The 22,808-nt window shown below is 34.7% G+C and overlaps 2 protein-coding genes and 1 pseudogene across 3 annotated transcripts; 2 read left to right on the top strand and 1 right to left on the bottom strand.

Annotated features, from left to right (window-relative positions):
* Positions 1-866: 866 nt before the first annotated feature.
* LOC142639380 (uncharacterized) lies at positions 867-2,912 on the bottom strand (annotated as a pseudogene).
* A 6,457-nt stretch (positions 2,913-9,369) lies between these two features.
* On the top strand, positions 9,370-10,852 carry LOC142638348 (uncharacterized). The gene is made up of 2 exons (XM_075812373.1): positions 9,370-9,537; positions 10,413-10,852. Exon 2 carries the CDS (start codon positions 10,424-10,426, stop codon positions 10,631-10,633), a length of 210 nt encoding a protein of 69 aa, XP_075668488.1. The 5' UTR covers positions 9,370-9,537; positions 10,413-10,423; the 3' UTR covers positions 10,634-10,852.
* A 5,932-nt stretch (positions 10,853-16,784) lies between these two features.
* On the top strand, positions 16,785-22,483 carry LOC142638227 (aspartate carbamoyltransferase 2, chloroplastic-like). 2 transcript variants are annotated; one of them, XM_075812245.1, is made up of 6 exons: positions 16,785-17,019; positions 19,453-20,059; positions 20,141-20,280; positions 21,202-21,375; positions 21,571-21,807; positions 21,920-22,483. In XM_075812245.1, exons 2-6 carry the CDS (start codon positions 19,513-19,515, stop codon positions 22,025-22,027), a joined length of 1,206 nt encoding a protein of 401 aa, XP_075668360.1. In that variant the 5' UTR covers positions 16,785-17,019; positions 19,453-19,512; the 3' UTR covers positions 22,028-22,483. The 2 variants fall into 2 exon arrangements, with proteins under 2 accessions (XP_075668360.1, XP_075668361.1); XM_075812246.1 differs by having other exon boundaries at positions 16,884-17,019; positions 19,552-20,059.
* Positions 22,484-22,808: the final 325 nt, after the last annotated feature.

The raw sequence follows: 22,808 nt of genomic DNA, 5'->3' as shown, positions 1-22,808 counted from the left end.
ATGTTACGCACTTCCAAATAAACTTTAAGATTAGAAAGAAAAAAAATAACCCTCCAAAAATAATGATTGGTTCAAAACTCACAAGGGTTACATTCTCCACATTGTTATCATCAAGATTTTCTAATAATTTTTTATCCTTCAACAACAAGTTGTGTTTGAGTGGCTACGTGCATGTGCAATGAATTGAGCATGAAAGCAATGAAATTCTTTAAGCAAGAGTAGTCTAATGAACTTAAAACACAAACCTCAAGCTAGGCAAAATAAATTTTTTATTTATTTTTGAATAAACTTTAAGATTAGAAAAAAAAAAAATAACCCTCCAAAAATAATGATTGGTTCAAAACTCACAAGGGTTACATTCTCCACATTGTTATCATCAAGATTTTCTAATCATTTTTTATCCTTCAACAAGAAGTTGTGTTTGAGTGGCTACGTGCATGTGCAATGAATTGAGCATGAAATCAATGAAATTCTTTAAGCAAGAGTAGTCTAATGAACTTAAACACAAACCTCAAGTTAGGCAAAAGAAAGTTTTTATTTTTTTTTGAATAAATAAAATAAATTCCCTTCCCGCAAACCTCAATTTCACATTGTCCTCAATGGGAAAAAGGAAGAAAAATTAAATAAAAGAATGAGAAAGGAGAAGAGATACTCCCCTGATTTTTAATTGAATATTTTTCCTTGAGGTCCAACCGTGTACCCTGTGAAGATTTCTATGGTCTCTTTATTCCTACAAAATGGAAGGAAAAAAAAAAAAGATAAAGAGAAAAAAAAAAAAAAAAAATCAAAACAGAAACAAAAAATGAAAAACTTGGGTTGCCTCCCAAAAGCGCTTTATTTAACGTCTGTAGTTAGACGTTATCCTTTCATCCTTTTTTATAGATGAGATTGATGGAGCATTTTTCTGAGTTAAAGTCTCCATCCATATAGGGTTTCAATCTCTGTCCATTTACTTTAAATGTCCATTTTTGTTCATGATATACTTCAACCGCCCCATAGGGAAAAACTTGGGTTACCACAAACAGTCCTGACCACCGAGAGCGCAGCTTTCCTGGAAAGAGTCGAAGTCTTGAGTTAAATAATAGAACTTTTTGCCCGACTTTGAATTCCCTACTTAGAATATGCTTATCATGCCATCTCTTAGTTTTATCTTTGTAAATTTGAGCATTCCCATAAGTATCATTTCGGAACTCATCCATCTCATTGATTAGCAATATTCTCTTCTTGCTAGCTGCTTGTAGATCAAAGTTCAGTATCCTTGTCGCCCAATAGGCTTTGTGTTCTAGTTCCACCGGTAGATGGCATGCTTTTCCATAAACGAGTCGGTATGGTGACATGCCGATTGGTGTTTTGAATGCTGTTATATAGGCCCATAAAGCATCATCTAACTTTCTCACCCAGTCTGTACGAGAGATATTCACGATCTTTTCCAATATACGCTTCAGCTCTCAATTAGATACCTCGACTTGTCCGCTCGTATGAGGATGGTATGCTGTCGCCACATGATGTGTAACTCCATACTTAGTCAGTAGTGCTTCAAATTGGCGATTGCAAAAATGCTTTCCACCATTATTGATTATTGCCCTTGGAGTGCCAAATCGGGAGAAGATATTCTTTCGTAGAAAATTCACTACGACTCTCGCATCATTAGTCGGCAAAGCAACTGCTTCCACCCATTTGGAGACATAATCTACAGCCACCAAAATAAATTTGTTAGAATATGAGGATGGAAAAGGACCCATGAAATCTATACCGCAAACATCAAATAATTCAATAACTAAAATATTGTTTAAAGGCATCTCATGTTTCCTAGAAATATTTCCAACTCTTTGACAATGATCACACAAATTAACAAATTTAAATGCATCTTTAAAAATAGATGGCCAATAAAACCCTGATTGTAGAATTTTTGCCGTTGCTTTTGCACCACCAAAATGGCCGCCAACTTCCAATGAATGACAATGTCTGAGTATGTTCTCCATCTCCTCCTTGGGCACACATCTTCTGATTATTTGGTCTGCACAGTGCCGGTATAAAAAGGGTTCTTCCCAAAAATAATATTTCAAGTTGGAGAAGAGCTTCTTCTTTTGTTGATATGTCATCCTGGGAGGTAGAATTTGTGACACCAAGTAGTTGACTATGTCGGCGTACCATGGAACAACTTGTATAGCCATCAAATGCTCATCCGGGAATGCTTCTTTTATTTGAACTTGCTCATCATCATCCGTACCTTGAAGCTCCATCCGAGACAAGTGATCCGCTACCAAATTTTCAGTACCCTTCTTGTCCTTAATCTCCAAATCGAATTCTTGTAGAAGCAAAATCCATCGAAGCAATCTTGGTTTAGAATCCTTCTTTGCAAGCAAGTACTTCAGAGCAGAGTGATCGGAGTAGACAATCACCTTCGAACCTATCAAGTAAGAACGAAATTTGTCAAAAGCAAAAACAACTGCTAATAATTCTTTTTCAGTAGTGGCATAATTTAGTTGAGTTTCTGTTAAGGTCCTACTTGCATAATAAATAACATGAAAATTTTTATCTTTTCTTTGCCCTAAAACAGCCCCTATAGCATAATCACTGGCATCACACATTAATTCAAACGGTAAATTCCAATCTGGTGACACAATTATAGGTGCTGAAATTAATTTCTTTTTCAGTGTTTCAAAAGCATGCAAGCATTCATCAGAAAATTCAAATCGAGTGTCTTTAATCAACAAATTGCAAAGAGGTTTAGTAATTTGGGAAAAATCCTTAATAAACCGTTGGTAGAATCTGGCGTGTCCCAGGAAACTTCTCACGCCCTTCACATTGGCTGGTGGTGGGAGTTTTTCGATCACTTCTATTTTTGTTCTGTCAACTTCAATTCCCTTAGAGGAAATGCGGTGACCCAGCACTATCCCCTCCTCTACCATGAAGTGGCATTTTTCCCAGTTCAATACTAAATTTGTCTCCTTGCATCTCTCAAGTGGTAACTTTAGAAAATCAATTGCATAAGTCTCATCGGCCATGATCACGTCTCAGTCACTTATTTGAAAACAAGAATGTGTCTCGGGAAGAAATTCCATAGACTTAAATACATCAAAAGTGACCTCATCCTCTCCGACCATCAAAACAAGTTTTCCTTACTGGACATCAATTAAGGTCCTCCCCGTCGCAAGGAAAGGTCGACCCAATATCAAAGGGATCTCCTCGTCCTCATCCATATCAAGGACAATGAAGTCCGCGGGGAAGATGAACTTGTCAACTTTTACTAATACGTCCTCAATGACTCATCTTGAATATTTAATGCATCTATCCGCCAATTGTAAACAGATAATGGTCGGCTTTACTTCTCTAAGACCCAATTTCTTGAAAACAGAGAGAGTCACCTTCCAAAATGAACTCTTGGAATCCCACATCTTTGGCAAATTACAACCCAGCTTCAAATGCTTTGGTTTCCACCTCTAAAGGACCTAAAGGAGCATGAATTTTTTTGCTCAATGCAGCCACAATCAAACCATTAGCATCACAAATTATCACGCCAACCCCTAATTCCTTCCTTGCTTTGAAAACAGCCCCATCCACATTCACTTTATAAAACTGTTTTGAGGGAGGCAACCACCATTGTTGGACCACGGGATCAGTTAGCAACGGGACAGCAGCAGCGGTAGCTTCCTGAAATTCCAGTAGCCAGAGAGAAGCATCATTACACAACTTCAATTCACCAAGCCTCTTTCCACCATTATGAGTTTCATTTTGATTACCCCACAACCTCCAAGCAATCATTACCATCAAAGCAACTGCATAGTCATCACATTGATCAACCATTATCATTTTCCATGCTAACTCCATAAAGCTATCGAACTGACCTAAACCATCCAGAATAAAAATCCTTGAATAGCTCCACACCCTTTTAGCTCTCAGACATGACCAAAATAGATGGCCTGAAGTTTCGGGCTTTAGCATACATTCCTCACAAAGATCGTTAGATAATACCTTTCGTCGATTGAGATTTGCTTTTGTAGGAAGAATATCACAGCAAGCACGCCATAAAAAATGTCTAACTTTATGAGGAGCTGGTAACTGCCACAATTTCTTCCAAAAGCAGCGCATCGTACTGTCATTTGAAGAAGATGCACCAACAAATTCAGCAGAGCTTTCCAAAGCAAGTTTATAGGCGCTCCGAATAGTAAACAACCCATTAGCAGTCCTGTCCAGATTAGCTTATCAAAGGGAAGAGAATCACTAAGTGGAATGCTGCAAATTTCCTCCACTTCAAAAGGTAAGAAAAATTGTTGCAACAAATGAAGATTCCAGCACCTATTAACCAGATCAATGAGCTCAGAAGCTCGGAGATCCGTTGGTGAATTTAGGCTTGGGGAAACAACTTTATAGGTTGAAGAACATGGCAACCATTTATCCTTCCACACCTGCACATTTACACCATTGCCTATTTGCCATCTCAGACCATGTTGCACAAGCTGTTGGGCTGCCATAAGACTTCGCCAAACATATGACGGATTATTACCAAGTGAAGCATCAACAAAATCACAATGAGGAAAATATTTTGCTTTAAAGACTTGATAAACAAGAGAATTCTGTCCCATTTGCAATCTCCAACCTTGCTTAGCTAATAAAGTCAAATTGAAAGTCTTCAATTGCTTAAAACCCATTCCCCCATCTACCTTAGGCATGCAAAGTTTATCCCAACTCATCCAATTCAGTTTTCTTTCATCCTGTTTTTGACCCCACCAAAAATTACGAATCATACTCGTCAATTCCTCATAGAGGGTATCAGGAAGTTTGAAACGACTCATAAAATAAGTTGGAATTGCCTATGCCACTACCTTAATCAAAATTTCCTTACCTGCCTTAGAAAGAAATTTTTCTTACCATCCAGCTAGCTTCTTTGCAAGTTTTTCCTTTATGTCATGGAAAGTATTACGCATTTTCCTACCAACCAGCAAAGGGAGACCAAGATATTTCTCATGTTGCCTAATAACTTGAGCTCCAAATCTTCGTTTAATTTCCTCTTGGACTGATTGATCAGTAGCATAGCTAAAGAAAAGAGAAGTCTTCGCTGTATTTAATTGTTAGCCAGAAGCTCTCTCATAAACCTGGAGAATCCTTTGTAGTGAGTCACATTCTTCCAAAGATGCTCTACAAAAAATGAGGCTGTCATCTGCAAAAAATAAATGAGATAATTTGGGTCCGCCCCTACAGACGAAAATACCCTCTAGCTGACCATCACTAACCCCTCTTTTGATCAAAGTAGAAAGACCCTCAACACATAAGAGAAAAAGATAAGGGGACAATGGATCTCCCTGCCTTAATCCCCTTGAAGGGACTATATGCCCATGTGGTTTCTCATTAATCCGAATAGAATAAGTAACTGTAGAGATGCTTGTCAACAATAGCTTTCTCCACCTACTCTCAAATCCCAATTTTTCCATAAATTTATCAAGGCAGCTCCACTCCACCTTATCATAGGCTTTACTCATATCCAATTTAAGTGCCATCTCTCCTTTTTTGCCTCCCTTTTTCTTATTGATATGATGCATAGTTTCAAAAGCCACCAAAACATTGTCAGTAATTAATCTTCCATGCATAAAGGCGCTTTGAGTGTCACTGATAATAGATGGTAAAATCTTTTTCAATCTATTGGCAATCGCCTTTGAGGCTAGCTTATAAACAACATTACATAAGCTAATTGGGCGATAATCAATAACTTTTACTGGCTCTTTAATTTTAGGAACTAAAATAATATGAGTTTCATTAAAATTTGGAGGAACAATTCCAAAATTAAGAAAATTAAGTACTGTTTTGGTAACAACATTTCCAATTAAAGGCCAAAAAAGTTGAAAGAAGAGAGGGGGCATACCATCTGAACCAGGCGCTTTCAGTGGATACATCTGCTTTAAAGCTACCTTCACTTCAGATTCTTGGAAATCCCTAAGAAGCATTTGGTTCATAGCACTGGTAACTTTAGGCTCCACAGCATCAAGTAACTCCATAAAATTCGTTGGATTTGAAGAAATAAAGTTGAATAATATTCAACGATGATACCCTATACAATGCCAATATCCTCCTGCCAAATACCACCTGAATCCTCCATACCCTCTATTAAATTATTTTGAAAACGAGCAGAAGCTTTAGAGTGAAAGTACTTGGTATTTCTATCTCCCTCTTTAAACCAGTTAATTCTAGATCTCTATAACCACATGGCATCATCTTTTTCCAACCAACAATTCAACTCAACTCTTGTTTTTTGCATCTCAGCAATGATTGAAGGAGAAGTGGGCTGTAACTCCAACCATTCTAGAGTTTTCTACAAACATGCAATCTGCTGCCCCACATGCCCAAAGTCATTCTTATTCCACACATCTAAACTCACACGGCATGATTCCAAACAATTGTTTAAAGGGAAAGCCGAACCACACAACAATCTCTCATCCTAAGCTCTTTGAACAACCTCTTCACATTTTTCATTTTTTAACCACATGGATTCAAATTTAAATGGTCTATGCTACCTGCGCTTCTTTTGTTTTCTAACAAAATGCAAAGCTAGCGGACAGTGATCAGACACTGAAGAGGAAAGATGATAAAGTTTTGCTGCAGGAAACTTGCCTAGCCAATCACATGTAGCCAATGCCCGATCCAACCTCTCACGAATTTGTGAACCATCAAATTTCTGATATAACCAAGTAAACTGAGGACCAATGAAGCCAAGATCCTTAAGTCTGCACACATCAATTGCTTCCTTAAAACGTTCCATCTGACTTGCACGTCTAGAAGCACCACCTTCCTTTTCAGACAAACCCACCAATTCGTTAAAATCACTAATAACAAGCCAAAATAACCATGAATAATTACTGAGAAACTTATCATACACTATAATAACAATTATAGAAGAATAGAAACCTGAATCAATATTATACAGTTTAGAATATATATGATAAGATAGTGGAATGAAAGCATATTTAAATAACATTTCTTAAGTTACCGTTATGTATAAAATTATATTAACACTTTTTTTGAGTTTGACTTAATATCTTATTATATTTAAATTGAAAAATAAAATAATTAATATTCGTGTATTTTTTTTTTCAAAATTAATAACTATAAAATATTAAAATAGTGAAATTTTTTGATAACAACAAATATCAATTGCCAAATTGCAATCCATCAATTTATTTTTCATTAATATTAAACTCAAGGCATGAAGTAGCAGCAACAATCAATTGCAGGAAGATTTTCGTTTATTACAGTATATCAAACTTGCCTAAAATTAAGAACAAATTATGAAACCAAGGGTAAATTGGTCCACAAAAATGAAATAACTTAAGGACAAATTAGGAATTTTATTTTATTTCTTATATTTATTTTTGACAAAGTATTTCTTATATTTTTAACAAACTTCTTGAAGAGGATATTTATATTTGCAACACTTTTGAGGATTATTGTCATTTTCTTATACTTCATGAAGGACAGTGTTATTAGATGCCCTTATGTGGCGTTTGGTATGGGGAAATTCACATTATTCTTGGTATTCAGATTTCTAGGAATATGATTCCTAAGAATGTGATTCCTAGGAATCACATTCTTAGGAATGTAGCTATTCCTATATTTGGTTTCATTGGGAATGTAAGATGATAATATTTGCTTTATTCCTAGGAATCTTAAATGAATTATTTATTTTTCCCATTCTATCCTTAGATTTGAATGTATACTACCAAATCCTTTAAAAAAATATTTCTCTAAATAAATAATTAAAACCCAAATATAAACTTATTCCCAGGAATCTTAAATGAATTATTTATTTTTCCCATTCTATCCTTAGATTTGAATGTACACTACTAAGTCCTTTAAAAAAATCTTCCTCTAAATAAATAATGAAAAACCAAATATAAACTATTAATTATGAAAAATTCATTAAAATTATAGTCTAACATTTCAAAATGACAAGTACAATACAAAATTAACTATTTAAATTCTTAAATGTTTTTATTTTTAATAATAATTTTTAAAAGAGTTTAATCCATAACAAAACAACCTGACAACTTTTTTTTTTTTCCACACGTGAAACCTAAATAAAACTTTGTTAAAGAATATATCAACACAATTGTCTATCCTGCTTATATTATTTTAGTGGGAAAAGATAAAGACAACGGAAAAGATATTGATGATTTTTTTATTTTATTTTATATTTTATCTTAATTGCTTAAATGATAAGAAAATGGATAATATTGTCAATTTATAAAAAATATAATTTCCTTCAAGTTTGGGAATCTGGATTCCCACCTGTTTTAAGGTGGCATTTGGTATGGGGTAATGTTTTAGAATTCCCAGGAATGTTTAAAGATTCCCATGTTTGGTTGCAAATTACGCTAGGGAATCAGATGCTAGGAGAATCCTTAAACCCCTCTCAGTAGGAATGTGGATTTCCTTTAAAACAGATGGGAATCCATATTCCCAAACTTAAAAGAAATTGTATTTTTTAGAAATTGACAATTTTAACCCTTTTTCCTTATCATTTAAGCAATTAAGATAAACTATAAAACAAATTATCAATATCTTCTCTCTTGTCTTTATCTTTTCCTGCCAAAACAACATAAACAGGATAAATAACTCTGCTAATAGTTATTTTTGTATTATTCTTGTCATTTTGAAATGTTAGATCACAATTTTAATGAATGTGTTGCTAATTGATAGTTTATATAATATTTTTTATCTATCTATTTAGAGTAAGATATTTTTTTAAAGGACTAATTAATAGTTTATATATATTTTTTCATTATTTATTTAAAGGAAGATTTTTTTTTAATGGGCTTGGTACTTCACATTCAAATCTAAGGACAAAATGGGAAAAAAAAATAATTCATTTAAGATTCCTGGGAATACACCAAATATTATCATCTCACATTCCTAGGAATCTTCCAATGAAACCAAACATAGGAATAGCTACATTCCTAGGAATGTGATTCCTAGGAATCACATTCCTGGGAATCTAGATGTCAGGAGTAATGTGGATTCCCCGTACCAAACGCCACATAAATGAAATCTACATTCCTACTAAGAGGAGTTTAAGGGAAGTATCCAGATTCCCCTGGCATCTGATTCCCTAGCGTAATTTGCAACCAAATATGAGAATTTTTAAACATTCCTGAGAATCCTAAAACATTACCCCGTACCAAACGCCACATTAGTTTATTTATTTATAGAGTACTGTATAAAAGTTTTGATACTACTTACACCAAAAATGTAAAAAGTTGTGAAAAAAATTAGGTTCTTTTTTTCAAATTAATGCATTTAGGGTGTCGGTTAACTTTTTCTTATATATATATATATATATATATATATATATATATATGGATGATGAAACCCCAAACCCATCTAACAGTCCAGAAGTCACAGAGTGGATGGGCCTAATCACATAGCCCACCACAAAGTATATGCCTGAGCCGTGAAGTCACAGAGCGGCTGAAGTGCTCATCACTACACAGCAAAGTATACGCTTCTGCTTTCCCTTTCGCTTCAGGTCACTGCCTCATTCACTGTGTAAGTGTTCCTTTCACTCATCACAATTCACACCCTTTGCTTTCAATTCCTTATATTTCCATCACTCGCATTCTTCTATCACAAAACACACACAAATATGTATATCTGTTATGAATATATCTTTATATATTTATCAAAATAGTCACAAAATTTGTTTGAATCGGATTTTAGGCGTAGAATCTGAAAATGGGTACTCAGTATTTGTTTCAGTAAGAGTGTTTAGCGTGGAATGAACTGTAATTTTTCTGTGGCATGTGTGTGAAAACTTAAAAGGCCATCTTTGTTTGTGCCTGAACGGGAATGACTAACAAGTATTCGATAAAATGCCGAGCTGTGCATCTGTTTTTATATGACTTTCTATGCTGATGCCTGTCATCGCATATCCCAAATTATGAAAGAATTATTTCAAATAAGTTAGAATGATGGAAAATAATACATGTGACTGATCCTGATTAGTCTTAATCCATAGTCAACCCCAAAATTTGGGACTAAAAGCTTGGTTGTTGTATTGTTTCAAATATGGCGTTTAATGTATTACAGTACACTCTTTAAGTTAATTTAAGTTTGCTCAAGTAGCTGTTTTAACTCTGGTAAAGACTGTGCGGTGTCTAAGCTCTGTAGAAATTTTACACAGTCATGAAGTGGTCTATGAGCTAGAGTTTTTAGCAATGGTTGCAGATAGCCAGCTATGAGCAACTGGAACATTTTGTGTTAATCATTTTGTTTGCAATTGTAAATGCAACTTCTGTATATTGTTTTTTTTTTTGTGGACGAGGAGAAGGAGAACTGTTCTTTTTGAAATGAAGACTTTTTTAGAATTTCCGTTTAGCTTTGACTCTCCAATAGAGTAAAGGTTGCTCCTCTTTAATTTGCAGATTGGTGGGAAATGAAGAAAGGAGCGCACCCCCAGTTGCAATGGATATCCTATGTGACTCAGAGTGGAAGATTGATGAACGTTATGATGACCAAAATACACCAGGTTGGTAAAGTCTACCACTTCAGGGCGAAACGTCAAATGGCTGAAAGTGTAGGGCAGATTGCCAAGTTTAGGCGTCGTTATGAAGAAAAAGAGAATGATGAAGACAAAGAAAAGTGACTTTTTCTAGGATGCAATTGTAATATTCTTGTCAGATTTAATGAATATTAATCTTTGGAATAAAAATGAATCTGGTGAGTATTCTAGAGAACACGTGTGTTGCTATGTTTTGTGACTGGTTTAATTTTGACAAATATTTCCATTTGGATCATGTAATTTGTCTTTGGCAGTTTAAGGTACCTGTGAGTTTATCAAATTCAAGATTTTGAGTTCTTGCCAGTTCTAAAGTAACTCTTATTTTGTCACAAGGGTTATATTCTACCTTTATCATAATGAATACTGGGCAATTTTACACCCTGCATGTAAACTATTTAAAATCTTTGTTTCCCAACTCTTTAAATGGGTTCATACTGTCAACCATAAGCATTTGAATGGAGTTTATATATCATAGTCGAGGTTCTCCTATTTCTTGTAGGATTTCACAAATTGACTTGGTCTTAATTACTGCTTTGGTGAAACTTCCACTTTGGGGTTTAGTTTCAAACTTTCAATATCTTTTGTTTCTCTAGGTTGATAACTGCTGCATTCACACACCCCGCACCCTTCCTGAGAGCGTTGATTTGCTAAAATTGAATATATAATCTTCGTACAAAGTATACCTAGTTAATTAGTTACATTGTGATTCTCTGATAACAGAATGATGTAATATGCTTGCACTGTTTGATTACTTTCTAGGACGAGGATTTCTTGTCCAGTATGATTACCTCTTTGCTAGTTATGTGCTTGAATGGCATTTGCAAGTTTGTACCCTTTCATGGATATCGATAAATGGATGGTTAGATTAATGAATTTACAATGAATGATCCAATTGCCTACCACACTTTAAAGCTTTGGTTGGCAATAATTTGATCATCTCCTCTACTTCCCTGCTATATGTTATGTTAGTGCCCTTAAATTCTATTGTATGATGCTATGTATGATATTATGTATAATATGATGTATGACTTAATATTGTGATTGATAAAGTTATTTTATTATAATATAAAATAATGGTAACATGAATATTGGACATTATCATATAGTCCATGAGATGCATGGTATGTGATTCATGTGAAAAGTCACACAAAATATAAATTACAAGTTCTTTGTAAACTCAGAATTATAGTTCGTAATTGGTGATGAAATTGAGTATTTCATCTACGAAGACTAATATATCAACTAAGATAATTTGTCTTGATCATGGAAGTGGAGAATTCTAGTTGGTATGTTGATATGTTTTAAGAGTTAAGACATACTGAACTGGACCGCTGTGAGATTTATTATTCTTTTAATGACTATCACGACTTTTATATACATGAACTTTTAATCCTGAGAGGATAATGAACTTGATCATGAAATGTAGGTTGTTTTGATATATCAGGAGTGAGATCTAAAAACACGATCAAAATCTCAGTATGTTGAGTAGCTACATTTAATGTTGATGGAATATATATTCTTAAGATGGAATACATAGTTTCTTAATGGAGATACAAAATATTCTCTTAAGATAAGTTTAATTGGTTTGGTTATGAAATTGGATTTTATAAATATATGATGAATAATATAAATGATTAAACTGGGTACTTAAGAATTAAGATGTAGTAATTTACAAAGTGGCAGTTTACATTCATGACTTTGTATTACTACGAATATTTTATGAAAGGGTTGCATATGCAATAAAGTCTTGGGATATAATTTATAAATAAGGCCTAGAGTACAACTATATTTATGTAGTAGTATTAAATATAGTTAATGGTAACTTTGGATTTGTCAAGAGTTGACAGAAAAGCCCAAGGCCTATTGGAGGTAGTGTCTTATTGGTCCCTTTTGATCACACTCCAAGTCACATACTAAAGCCTAATTGGAAAGATCCAAAAGGCTAGCCCAATTAAATAATCAGTTATCAGGAGAGAAACATACAAAATTTTTAGATAAGAGAGATACATAATTGTGAAATGGTGTATGTGAGAGTGAGACACTCTATCATTCTCATTTTGAAAACTGATTGAGAGACTATACTTTTTGAGCGTAAAGTGGAATTGGAGTGAAGATTAAAAGTGTTCTCGAGTACTTTTGATATTTTGTTTTGAATTTCATTGCACCAATGTACGTTTTCTTATTCTTGAATTCTGAAATTTGTATAGTACATGTTAACAATTGCGAATGAAGTAGATTCGTTAATTTTTCACTGCGTATGTTTTGTATGCGATGCAAACATGTATTTAACCATCACTATACATATATTTTTAAAGGTTCCATACTGTTCCATATTTACCAAAGTTTGATCCATGGTTTGGGTTGCAAGATCCTCCCTGCTTTGATCTGTTTGATTTCTGGCATCATCCTACACCTACTTGATTGATTATGTAAACAATGCATTCAGAGGACCATGGGGGATGATGGGCCTCAGGTCTACCACATAAGACCTACAACACTGGAGAAGGGCCTCCCATCATAAAGAGAGAATAATGTGGGAAAAAAGTTTACTCACACCGTTACACATACTTTAGCCATGGACTAGCAAAAGCATAAAAAATTTTCCATGCACAAAAGAAAGAAGAAAACCCTCCCATCACGTATTTAGTTGCCAGCCACACCAGGTCTACCACCCACAACATGAGTCTTCAATAATAATTAATAACCCATGTAAGAAAAACATGAACTACCACATGGAAAAAGGGAACTTCCCCTCTTCTCCTCACTTTAGATATATATAATATATCATAAATATGCCTTTTCTTCTACTTAGCAAAAAAAATGATAAGCCCCTCTGTCTCTTCTTGTGCATCTTAGAATGACGCAGCTAGTAAATTTTCAAATCGCCATTTCTCTTTTTCTATGGCTATTATTACATGTGATGGTGGAGGGAAACTCAATACCTAAAGTGGTGCAGCAAAATGTCACGGTTGGCTCTTCGTCATCGTCACCATGGCTCAAGAAAATCATGAACCAAAAGCAGGACCCTCGAAGTCCAGGGTGCGGGAACAGGCCTTGGATATGCAGGCAAGGAGAGTCTCGACCTGGAATGCGGTGTTGTCGAAACCGTTGTGTGGATGTTTTTTCTGATGTTAATAACTGTGGTTTGTGTGGGATTAGATGCTCATTTACTTGGCAATGTTGTCGTGGTTTATGCGCTGATACGAATATCAACCCATTTAACTGTGGCAAATGTGGAAACAGATGTCCATTTGGTGTCCTGTGCTTCTATGGGATGTGTGGGTATGCTCAGGCATTCCCTCCATTGCCATTTCCAAGACCACCGCCTCGCCCTCCCTTCCCATTTCCTCCTAAACCGCCTCGACCACAACCATGGCCTCGCCCTCCTTTCCCATTTCTTCCTAAACCTCAACCATGGCACCCACCACACCCACCTACAATGCAATGAAGTTATTTTGATAATCAAAAACATGTTCCTTATATTAGTCATCCCAGCTATGTTAGTTATCTTTGCTGTTCCTGTAATGTTTGTGAGTACTCTTTCTTATTCTTCATATATTAATGTCCTACCCTTTCTTATTCTTAGTCTCATCTACGGAGAAGTTGGTATTGTAAGGAGTCATGATTTATAAAATTTCAAGTTTTGCAATTATATTATGAATTATGATCATGCCAAGATGGTCCGCCAGCCCTCGTCCAATGCTACTATTTTTCTTGATCTTAGCAGTTCTTGTTCTTTATAATAGTAAAATGGGTTTCAATTTTCGGGCTTAATTATCTTTCGCTTCAATAAGAACTTAAAAATATTTGGTGGCAAATAGAAGCCTAATATCGAGACTACAACTAGTATTTACCCCACCCTCAAATTGAAAACAAAGAAAAAAAAAACAAAAGGGGTAGAGCATTCACATTAGATTTGGCAAAATTTTAAATTTAACTTAAAAGACTATTTTATTTTTATCTATTTTGCTTAGCTCATTCTTTTATTCTTCTCTCAACTCTCCCTCTCCCTCATAGGTTGTACACTAAGAAAAATGATATGTTTTTGTTCATAATATCATGCATGTGAACTAGAGGTGACAATATTTGACACAACTTATGAACATGACACATTTTTTTACGAATTAATGTTTCCTGAAAATGGATTAATGTCAAAATGGATTAACTCATTTTGACACAATTAATAAATGTGTTAATTTCATTTACTTTCTCTGCAATCAACTCAAAATAACATATCTCATTATTTGTGTCAAGGTGAGTTAACCCATTTTGACACATACCCATTTGACCCATATCACTTATCAATTTGGATTATGCTCGTTGTGTGCGAACAATGATCACAAAGGTTTTGAACTGTTGATAGTTGTGGCTTTGAATGGAAGGGTATTTTGATGAATACCGATGATGGCTGCAAAAGTACCAACTTGAGGTTGATTTTGGATTGGGGAATTTCATAGGTGACATGTCTCTCATCTTAGTTGAGCGAGGGAGAGATATGTTGAAGATTTGACCATGATTATAGCTAGCAATTGTTTTAACTAGCTACAAGTTAGCCAAATGCCCCCTTACTAGTCCATTGCTGATTACTTTCAAGCGCACACTTCCCATGTACAAACCTCTCAATGTCAAAGTAAAATGGAGAGTCTCCATTTAAAGGTTAGGATCTATTTCCAATAAATCTAGGGTTTAAATTATGCCAACGCATTTAAAGGTTTATGAACTTAACCTAATAATAAAAATTTAACAACGGTCAAATTCAACTAAAGTTATTGTTTTTTAAATCAGTTGTTATAATCTAAACTCTAGATTTATTTGAAATGAATTATTGTTTTTAATAGCCTATTGCAATTTTTAGTATCTACATGGATTCCACATAAACCCACATTATATAATATAATATCAAATAAAGGCAGGGATAACAATTGAGTGGTGGAGTGGGATCATAATAATAATTATAACTATATGATGCATCATCTCTCTCAATGTACTAGCAATAAAATAACAAGCAAATGACAGAAAATAAACAAAACCTAATAGGTAATGAAAATTTTGTAATTAAAAAAAAATCACATTTTAGTAAATATACTTAGGTTAGGGTGGATAAATTAAAACCTGCCCCAGTTTGATGGTCAAGACCCAAAGTTTTCGTCCTATCCTTACATCATCAACTCTTCAAAGCGAGAAAAAACCTTATGAGATTGATATATGGAACACCTCTCTCGCATTTGGTAAGCCCTACAGACATGTAGAACTCAAATGTGGTGAAACAAGCACTTCATGTTCTAGTCTCCTTAGATATGTTCATTGGGAGTGGTGTGAATTAAGGTGAAACACACCAACATTCTCTATTCTAAAGTCAATTTTTTATTCATTCAACGCATATTTTAGGGTAAATTACACTAACATATCCTGAAGTTTGGGTTAATGCCAACTAGGTTCAAGACTTTTCAAAACTAACAAATTTGGTTCTTAAAGCCAACTTAGTCCCTAAATAGTTAATTTTTTTTTTCTCAATTGTTTTAGGAACTAAGTTGATTTTATGGACAAAATTTGTTAGTTTTGAAAATTCTTGGACCTGGTTGACATTAGCCCAAATCTCAAAGTATGTTAATAAAATTACCTTATATTTTACATGTTTGTTTCAGCAGTGATATTTCCTAGAAAATGTGTCATTTTCTAAAAAGCATTTTCTATAAAATTATCTCATTTTCTTATATTTGGTAATAACCTTAAGTGTGCATTTGCATAGCACTGAAATTATTTCAGTGCTGCATTTTGTGTGTTTTGGGGTCCCATGACACTGTTCATGAGACCCACAAAAGTCATTCAAACATAGATTTTAATATAAATTTAGGTCTCACAGCACTATTCACATATTTAAAAATGATTTTACTATAGTGTTTTTCGTAATAAGTTTTCAGTTTTCAGCAAATAAGCGGTATCCAAACACACCCTAAATAAGTTGAAAAATAATCTCCTAACTTTCCTTATTTAGATTGCTATGAAATAAAGTTATTTTCCAAAAAAATTAAGTGAAAAGCAATCTCTTAGTGCTCGGATAATAAACAATGCATTAGAAAAAAAAACCATACTTTTTATGTTGACTCATTTTTTATATATTACCAAATACTGTAAGTACTCCTCTTTTTTATATCTTCCAATAGAAACATGCCAAGTCAGAGGTTTTTTTTACTAACAAAGGTATAAGCCATGCCACACACGATTATCCAATTTCATAAAATAAAAAATCCAACCCCACAAACGACGGTTGAAGAACCAGAGTCTCCCACCTCCAACAGCCAGAGAATCAGCCGGAGAGCTTCTACGTTTAGCTTGTCGTTGTCAGAAGCAGGAGTCTCTGTTCACCGGATAGTAAGGACTCCCACCACCGTGGCCTCCAATAGCCATCGGCAAGCTCCTTGCTCTCAATCGCTACGCAAAAATGGCGGCTCAGGCAATTGAACTCTAAGGTGGGTCTGTATGTTGTTGTGTTAATAATAATAGTACTACTTTTAAAATGGGGTTTAGCCGTTTGGGGGGGGGGGGGTTTGGAATCCATGACTGTTGGGTTTTGTGGAAAGAGAATACACGCGAATGTTGAATGGGAATTTATCGTGTGGCATGTCCTATTTGTTGGTTAGTGAAATGCTGAAGTGGGGATGAAAGTATTGGAGATTGTAAAAAAACAAGCAGAGTTGACACCAACTCTTTAACAAAATGGCATATGTCATACTCATATGTGGGTGGTTTATGGTTTCCCTCAAATGGGTCTCTCTTTTTTAGGCATTTATCAATTATCATGCTAGTGCTGCATATAATATAAGTTTGACAAAAAAAGAGAAGAAGTATGCATTGGTTTGGCATGGTTTAACATTTTCTTTTGCGCCAAATTTCGTGTTTTGAGTCCCTCCCATTAAACTATAAAGGAGCATGCTATCATTCATTCACTGAACACCATTTGGGCACATCAGAAAATCTCTCTCTCTCTCTCTCTCTCTCTCTCTCTCTCTCTCTCTCTCTCTCACTAGGTTTGTGTCCATTTCTCCTTCTCTCTCTATTGTTCTTCAATTTTTTTTGTGTGTGTTTGTTGTTGGCTGTTGAATTTGTTATGGATTTCTTGGATGGGGGTTAGACAGTGAAAAAAAGACCCTTTTTGAAACGGAATATATTGTATTAGTAAAAGGTTTGATTTTTGTTTTTTAGTATTATCATTCTTTCCTAGTTTTCCATGCTCAAGGGTTAGTTGTGTTGGGGTTTTTTTTTTTTTTTTTTTTCCCCGTTTTTGTTTATGATAAATGGGTTAGTTGTTTGTTGATATGCAATATCATCAAATTTGGTGATGTTTTAATTTTTTTGAGGGATTTCTGCAGGAAGCATAGGTCAGTAGTTGGAATTTTCCCTTGGCAACTTTACAAGTTACCATTTGTTTGGGAGGAGGGAAAGGAAAAGAATGGAATGGAAATAAATGAAAAGAATAATTTTATAATAGTCCATTTCTTTGTTTCTTTGTTTGGGAGTTTTAAGAGTAATTCTAGGGTCACATAAAATGACACAACTTTTGCCATAACTCGTCACGTGGACCTACTATCACACTTCTGCCACTTACAACTTGTCACTTGGCGAATTGCGGTAAAAGTTGTAATATTTTATGTGTTCCTAGCATTACTTGGAGTTTTAATGGAGGAATGGAGTTTGAGAGTTTAAGTAGAGGGAATGGAATGATTGTTCTCTATTTCCTTAAAACCTCAAATTTTCATTCTTAGGAATAGATTTAATGAATTTTTCACTAAAATTCCCAAAAAAGCCATTAAGTCTAATTTCATTCCCTCTAATTTTGGAATGAAAATTTAAGGTTTTGAGGGAATAGAGAGGACAATGAGTGTTTCCTCCTACTCATTCCATTTCCTCCCAACTCCCAAACAAGCGAATGAAAGAATATTCTAAAATTATTCTTTTTATTCCTTTTCAATCTAATTTTTTTAATAAAAAAAAAAAAAGAGTTGGTGAATTCATGAGCTCACTCTCCATCCATTTTTGTGGGAGGAGGAAGTGACATTTGACTTGAGTTAGAGCTCTTTGGCAAGTTCTGATATGAGCTTGATCCATACTTGCAAACAAATAGGTCACGACGTTGTTTTGGATCTTTTGAGTTTTTAATTTGTATTCAGAATGGATTTAGTGTATAACTTACAAGGGAGTAGTCTACATTTGCAACTTTGGATTTATTTACCAAAGAAATTAAGAATAAGCAAGTGATGCTAAGGTTTGGAATTTGCTGGAGATGCTTTATGATCTCTATGTGCTTTGTTATTGCAGATGATTTCACAATCATCATGGCTGCTTCTGTTTTTGGACTGTTTTGTTCTTGATTCTTTTTCCCAAATTAAAATGTTGACTTGAAGTTATGTCTTAGAATTTTTTTCCCATGACCTACTTATCAAAATTTTTTTTTTCCCATGACCTGGCACTTCAGTTTAAAAAAGTAAACTCCATTAGGGTGCTAAGAAATGAGGAAAGAGCAAGGGAAAAAAAAAATATAAGTTGTATGTGTTTGTGGTGTAAAGCTTCTTTAGTGGGTTTTCTCCCTATTATTTCCTTGATATTGAAAATTTTAAGATACACAATTTTGGTATCTTTTGCTTTTCCTAAAGTTTCTTACTAGCTTCCTGATGTAATATCTAGTATCTATTAGAAAAAAAAAAAAAAAAAATATTTTGGGTGTGTGTTGGATTTTGTTTTTTCTTAATCAATATTATAGTGTGTGAAAGTTAGGGTCTTATTAAGTTCCTACTTAATCAATGTATTGTGATTGCTTCTACTTCATTCAATTTGATTGTAATTGCCTCATGCCTATTATTCTTTTACCCCTTTTTTCTAATTTACATTGCTGACTATATTTACAGGGTTTTGAAAGTGTTTAGAAAACACGACTTGATAATATCAATCCAATTCTATAAAGTCCTATGGCTGTTTCATCTTCTCTTTTTACATCTTCGTTGCAGGGGAGCATGGTTGCTCCCAAGACATTGAAATGTTACAGAGAGTATATGGGCAGTCCTTCAAATCTTTCCTGTGGACAATCTGGATACATTAAGTCAATGTACCTAACGCATTCGAGGATATTGCCCAGCGGGAAATTATCGAAAAGGGAGCAAATTGAAGGAGTCTCTCCAAAGGACAGAATCCAGTGCTGTGCAGTACAAGTTGAAAGTGCACCTTCATTTTCAGTTGGGAAGAAGTTTCAGCTTGATGATGTAATTGAAGCTCAGCAATTTAATAGGGATATTCTTGGTGCTATATTTGAAGTTGCACGTGAGATGGAGAAGATAGAAAAGAATTCTCCTGGAAGCCAAATTCTTAAGGGTTATCTTATGGCTACTCTCTTTTATGAGCCTTCCACTAGAACTAGGCTTTCCTTTGAGTCTGCCATGAAAAGGTTAGGTGGGGAAGTTTTGACAACTGAAAATGCACGGGAGTTTTCATCAGCAGCTAAAGGAGAAACACTTGAAGGTAAGCCTTTTCATCTACTTAATCAGGTTTCTAGTGGTGGATCACTGAAAGTTAGTTGTAATTTAGGAGCTTGATTTGCAGATACTGTAAGAACCATTGAGGGTTACTCGGATATAATTGTGATGCGGCACTTTGAAAGTGGTGCTGCCAAAAGAGCAGCTGTCACAGCTGGCATTCCTATTATTAATGCCGGGGATGGTCCTGGGCAGCATCCTACACAGGTATGCAAGAAAGCTGTTCTTAATTACAATATTAAGCTTTTTGTTTGATAGCCTGTAAGTGATCATGTTTGGAGAAAAGAAAGGCGTGTGTAAAAATAAACAAAACAGTGAAGTGATTTTAAGAGAAATAAATAATTTAATGATAAATCAAGTGGACAAGAAGTTTGGAGGTGGAAACAAAATTTGGCCTTCACTGAGACTTCCATCTATCCCATGATCATTGTCCAGTATGCTACATAATCTTCTGTAATGGAGAGGAATCTTAATTTGTTTTAGTCTAGAAACTATTTATACAACACAGGATATTACTAATGAAGCTTTGTCATAATTTAGAAAGAGACTAATTACAAAAGCACGCTTTTTTATCTTCAATATTAGTTAGTCATATATAAGAAGTCATTCCTATGACAGATACACACATGAAAGAAACACAGAAATGGTTCACCTTCTAACTCAGTTGTTCAATTTTCATACTATATGGACTAATGGACAGTTGAAAACTCTAATTGTTTGCTGTAGGATGAACAGCTTGATTCTCTGAGATTTAAAAAAAAAAAAAAAACCAAACAAACAAGCAGAGCATATCTTGTGACACATAGTAGTCTATTTCTTTATAAATCTTCTCTTATTTATAATGTGTGTGTTAAGCAGCACCTAGATCACATCTTATATCCAAGGCTTTCTGCATAAGATGGGGTGAGGCGTTCATCTACAAATATCTTAATAGAAAAGTAACAATGTTGTTCTGTCTTGGTGTGACAATAATTGTTTATTTTCTCCTAATGTAGAGGGGGAGATTAATGTTCTGTATTTTCATTTGATGATTTTTTTTTTTAATCATTTCGTCATATTTTACTTGCTGGTAGTAAGTTTCACACAATTTAGTTCAAAGATTTATTCTTGCTGTTGAGTACGATTCAGGCTCTCTTGGATGTATATACCATTGAAAGAGAGGTGGGGAAGCTAGATGGCATCAAAGTTGGGCTAGTGGGTGATCTTGCCAATGGAAGGACTGTCCGCTCACTTGCTTACTTGCTAGCCAAGTACCAAGATGTGAAGATCTACTTTGTCTCTCCTGATGTGGTAAAAATGAAGGTAAATGTTGATCCAATTGTCACTTGAATTCACCTATAAGTCTTCTGTGTGTGATATGAATTTAAATGAACATTAATCAGTGAAAGAAAATCTCACTGCAGTTTCATGTTTTGTTGATTTAGGCAAATGAGAAGTGGAAAAATTATAGAAAATTTGCGGTTTTGGTCTCTCGACATTTACATTTTCATCTTACAGGATGATATAAAAGACTATTTGACATCAAAGGGAGTGGAATGGGAAGAAAGTGCTGATTTAATGGAAGTGGCTTCTAAGTGTGATGTAGTGTATCAAACTCGCATTCAAAAAGAAAGATTTGGAGAGAGAATTGACCAATATGAAAAAGCTCGAGGCAAGTACATTGTAGATCAGAATGTCTTGGATGTTATGCAGAAGCATGCTGTGGTCATGCACCCTCTACCAAGGCTTGATGAGGTAACCATGTGATGTTTAAGTGATGTTGGTGTGTTCTTTATGAGCGCGAACATTTGCAAGTGCTTCTCATGTATTTCCTGGTTTATTTGTTTGTTCTCATGAATTTTTGCAGATTACTGTGGATGTTGATGGGGATCCAAGGGCTGCTTATTTTAGACAAGCAAAGAATGGACTTTATATACGGATGGCTCTTTTGAAGCTCTTACTTGTAGGGTGGTGAAAATGCCTCACCTCTAGTTTCAAATTTTGACCCTTTTATATTAATATGGCTTCCAATTTTGACTTGGTTTCCATGGTTTACTGAAACTGCGAGACTGAATTGTTTTTTTGTTTTGAGTTTGAACACGTGGGGATCTGAAAGCCATAGCTCTTAACCTTTTATTTTTGGGTGACCTCTAAATTGATTGCCTGCTGTTATGCTCTGAACTTCACCAATGCTTGGTCATGAGTCATGACCCTGAAGCTCTCATGACAAGATCCATTTTGTGCCATTTTACAGCTCAATTGCGCTGTTCAACTCATCAGTTTGTGACCAAGTAAGTTGCTGCTTGCTGGCCCTAGTTGGTGTTTCTTTCTATAATAAATCTAGAATAATTTTTTATTTTCACAACTTTTAATGTGGCTTATTATGATTGGTGTAATAATAAAAGTAATTCCACTAGTGATTTCTATGTGAGTGATTTATCGCCAAATACACTTTGCTATAATATGATGTGAAAATAGTTGGGTTCCTAGCCACCCCCAACAACCCCCCCCCCCCCCCCCCCCCCTTTTTCTCCTTTTATTTTCCTCTGCTTATCCTGCATAAAAGAAGAAGAAGAAAAACCCATAAGTTGTTTCATTTTAATTGTGAAAAAGAACATATTTAAACGGAAGGATTAAACTTGTTGCACACAAATTGTTTTACACACCTTTTTGAAAGTAACTGAAATTGTGATTTTAAGTTACGATTTTAGATGTTTTTGAGGGTGTGTAAAATTGTGTAAAACCAAGTTACCACT

Source organism: Castanea sativa, chromosome 6 (assembly GCF_040712315.1).
Source record: "Castanea sativa cultivar Marrone di Chiusa Pesio chromosome 6, ASM4071231v1".
Lineage (NCBI taxonomy): Eukaryota > Viridiplantae > Streptophyta > Magnoliopsida > Fagales > Fagaceae > Castanea > Castanea sativa.
Note: the sequence above shows the minus strand (reverse complement) of the source record. Positions and strands in the feature narration are given on the sequence as shown.

What these genes read in the sequence shown, in the direction of transcription:
- LOC142638227 (XM_075812245.1), top strand. Translation starts at nt 19,513, where the DNA reads ATGGCTGTTTCATCTTCTCTTTTTACATCTTCGTTGCAGGGGAGCATG. An exon ending in CTGGGCAGCATCCTACACAG is followed by an intron (nt 20,281 to 21,201) that starts GTATGCAAGAAA and finishes AGTACGATTCAG; the next exon opens with GCTCTCTTGGATGTATATAC. An exon ending in CTGATGTGGTAAAAATGAAG is followed by an intron (nt 21,376 to 21,570) that starts GTAAATGTTGAT and finishes TTCATCTTACAG; the next exon opens with GATGATATAAAAGACTATTT.
- LOC142638348 (XM_075812373.1), top strand. Translation starts at nt 10,424, where the DNA reads ATGAAGAAAGGAGCGCACCCCCAGTTGCAATGGATATCCTATGTGACT.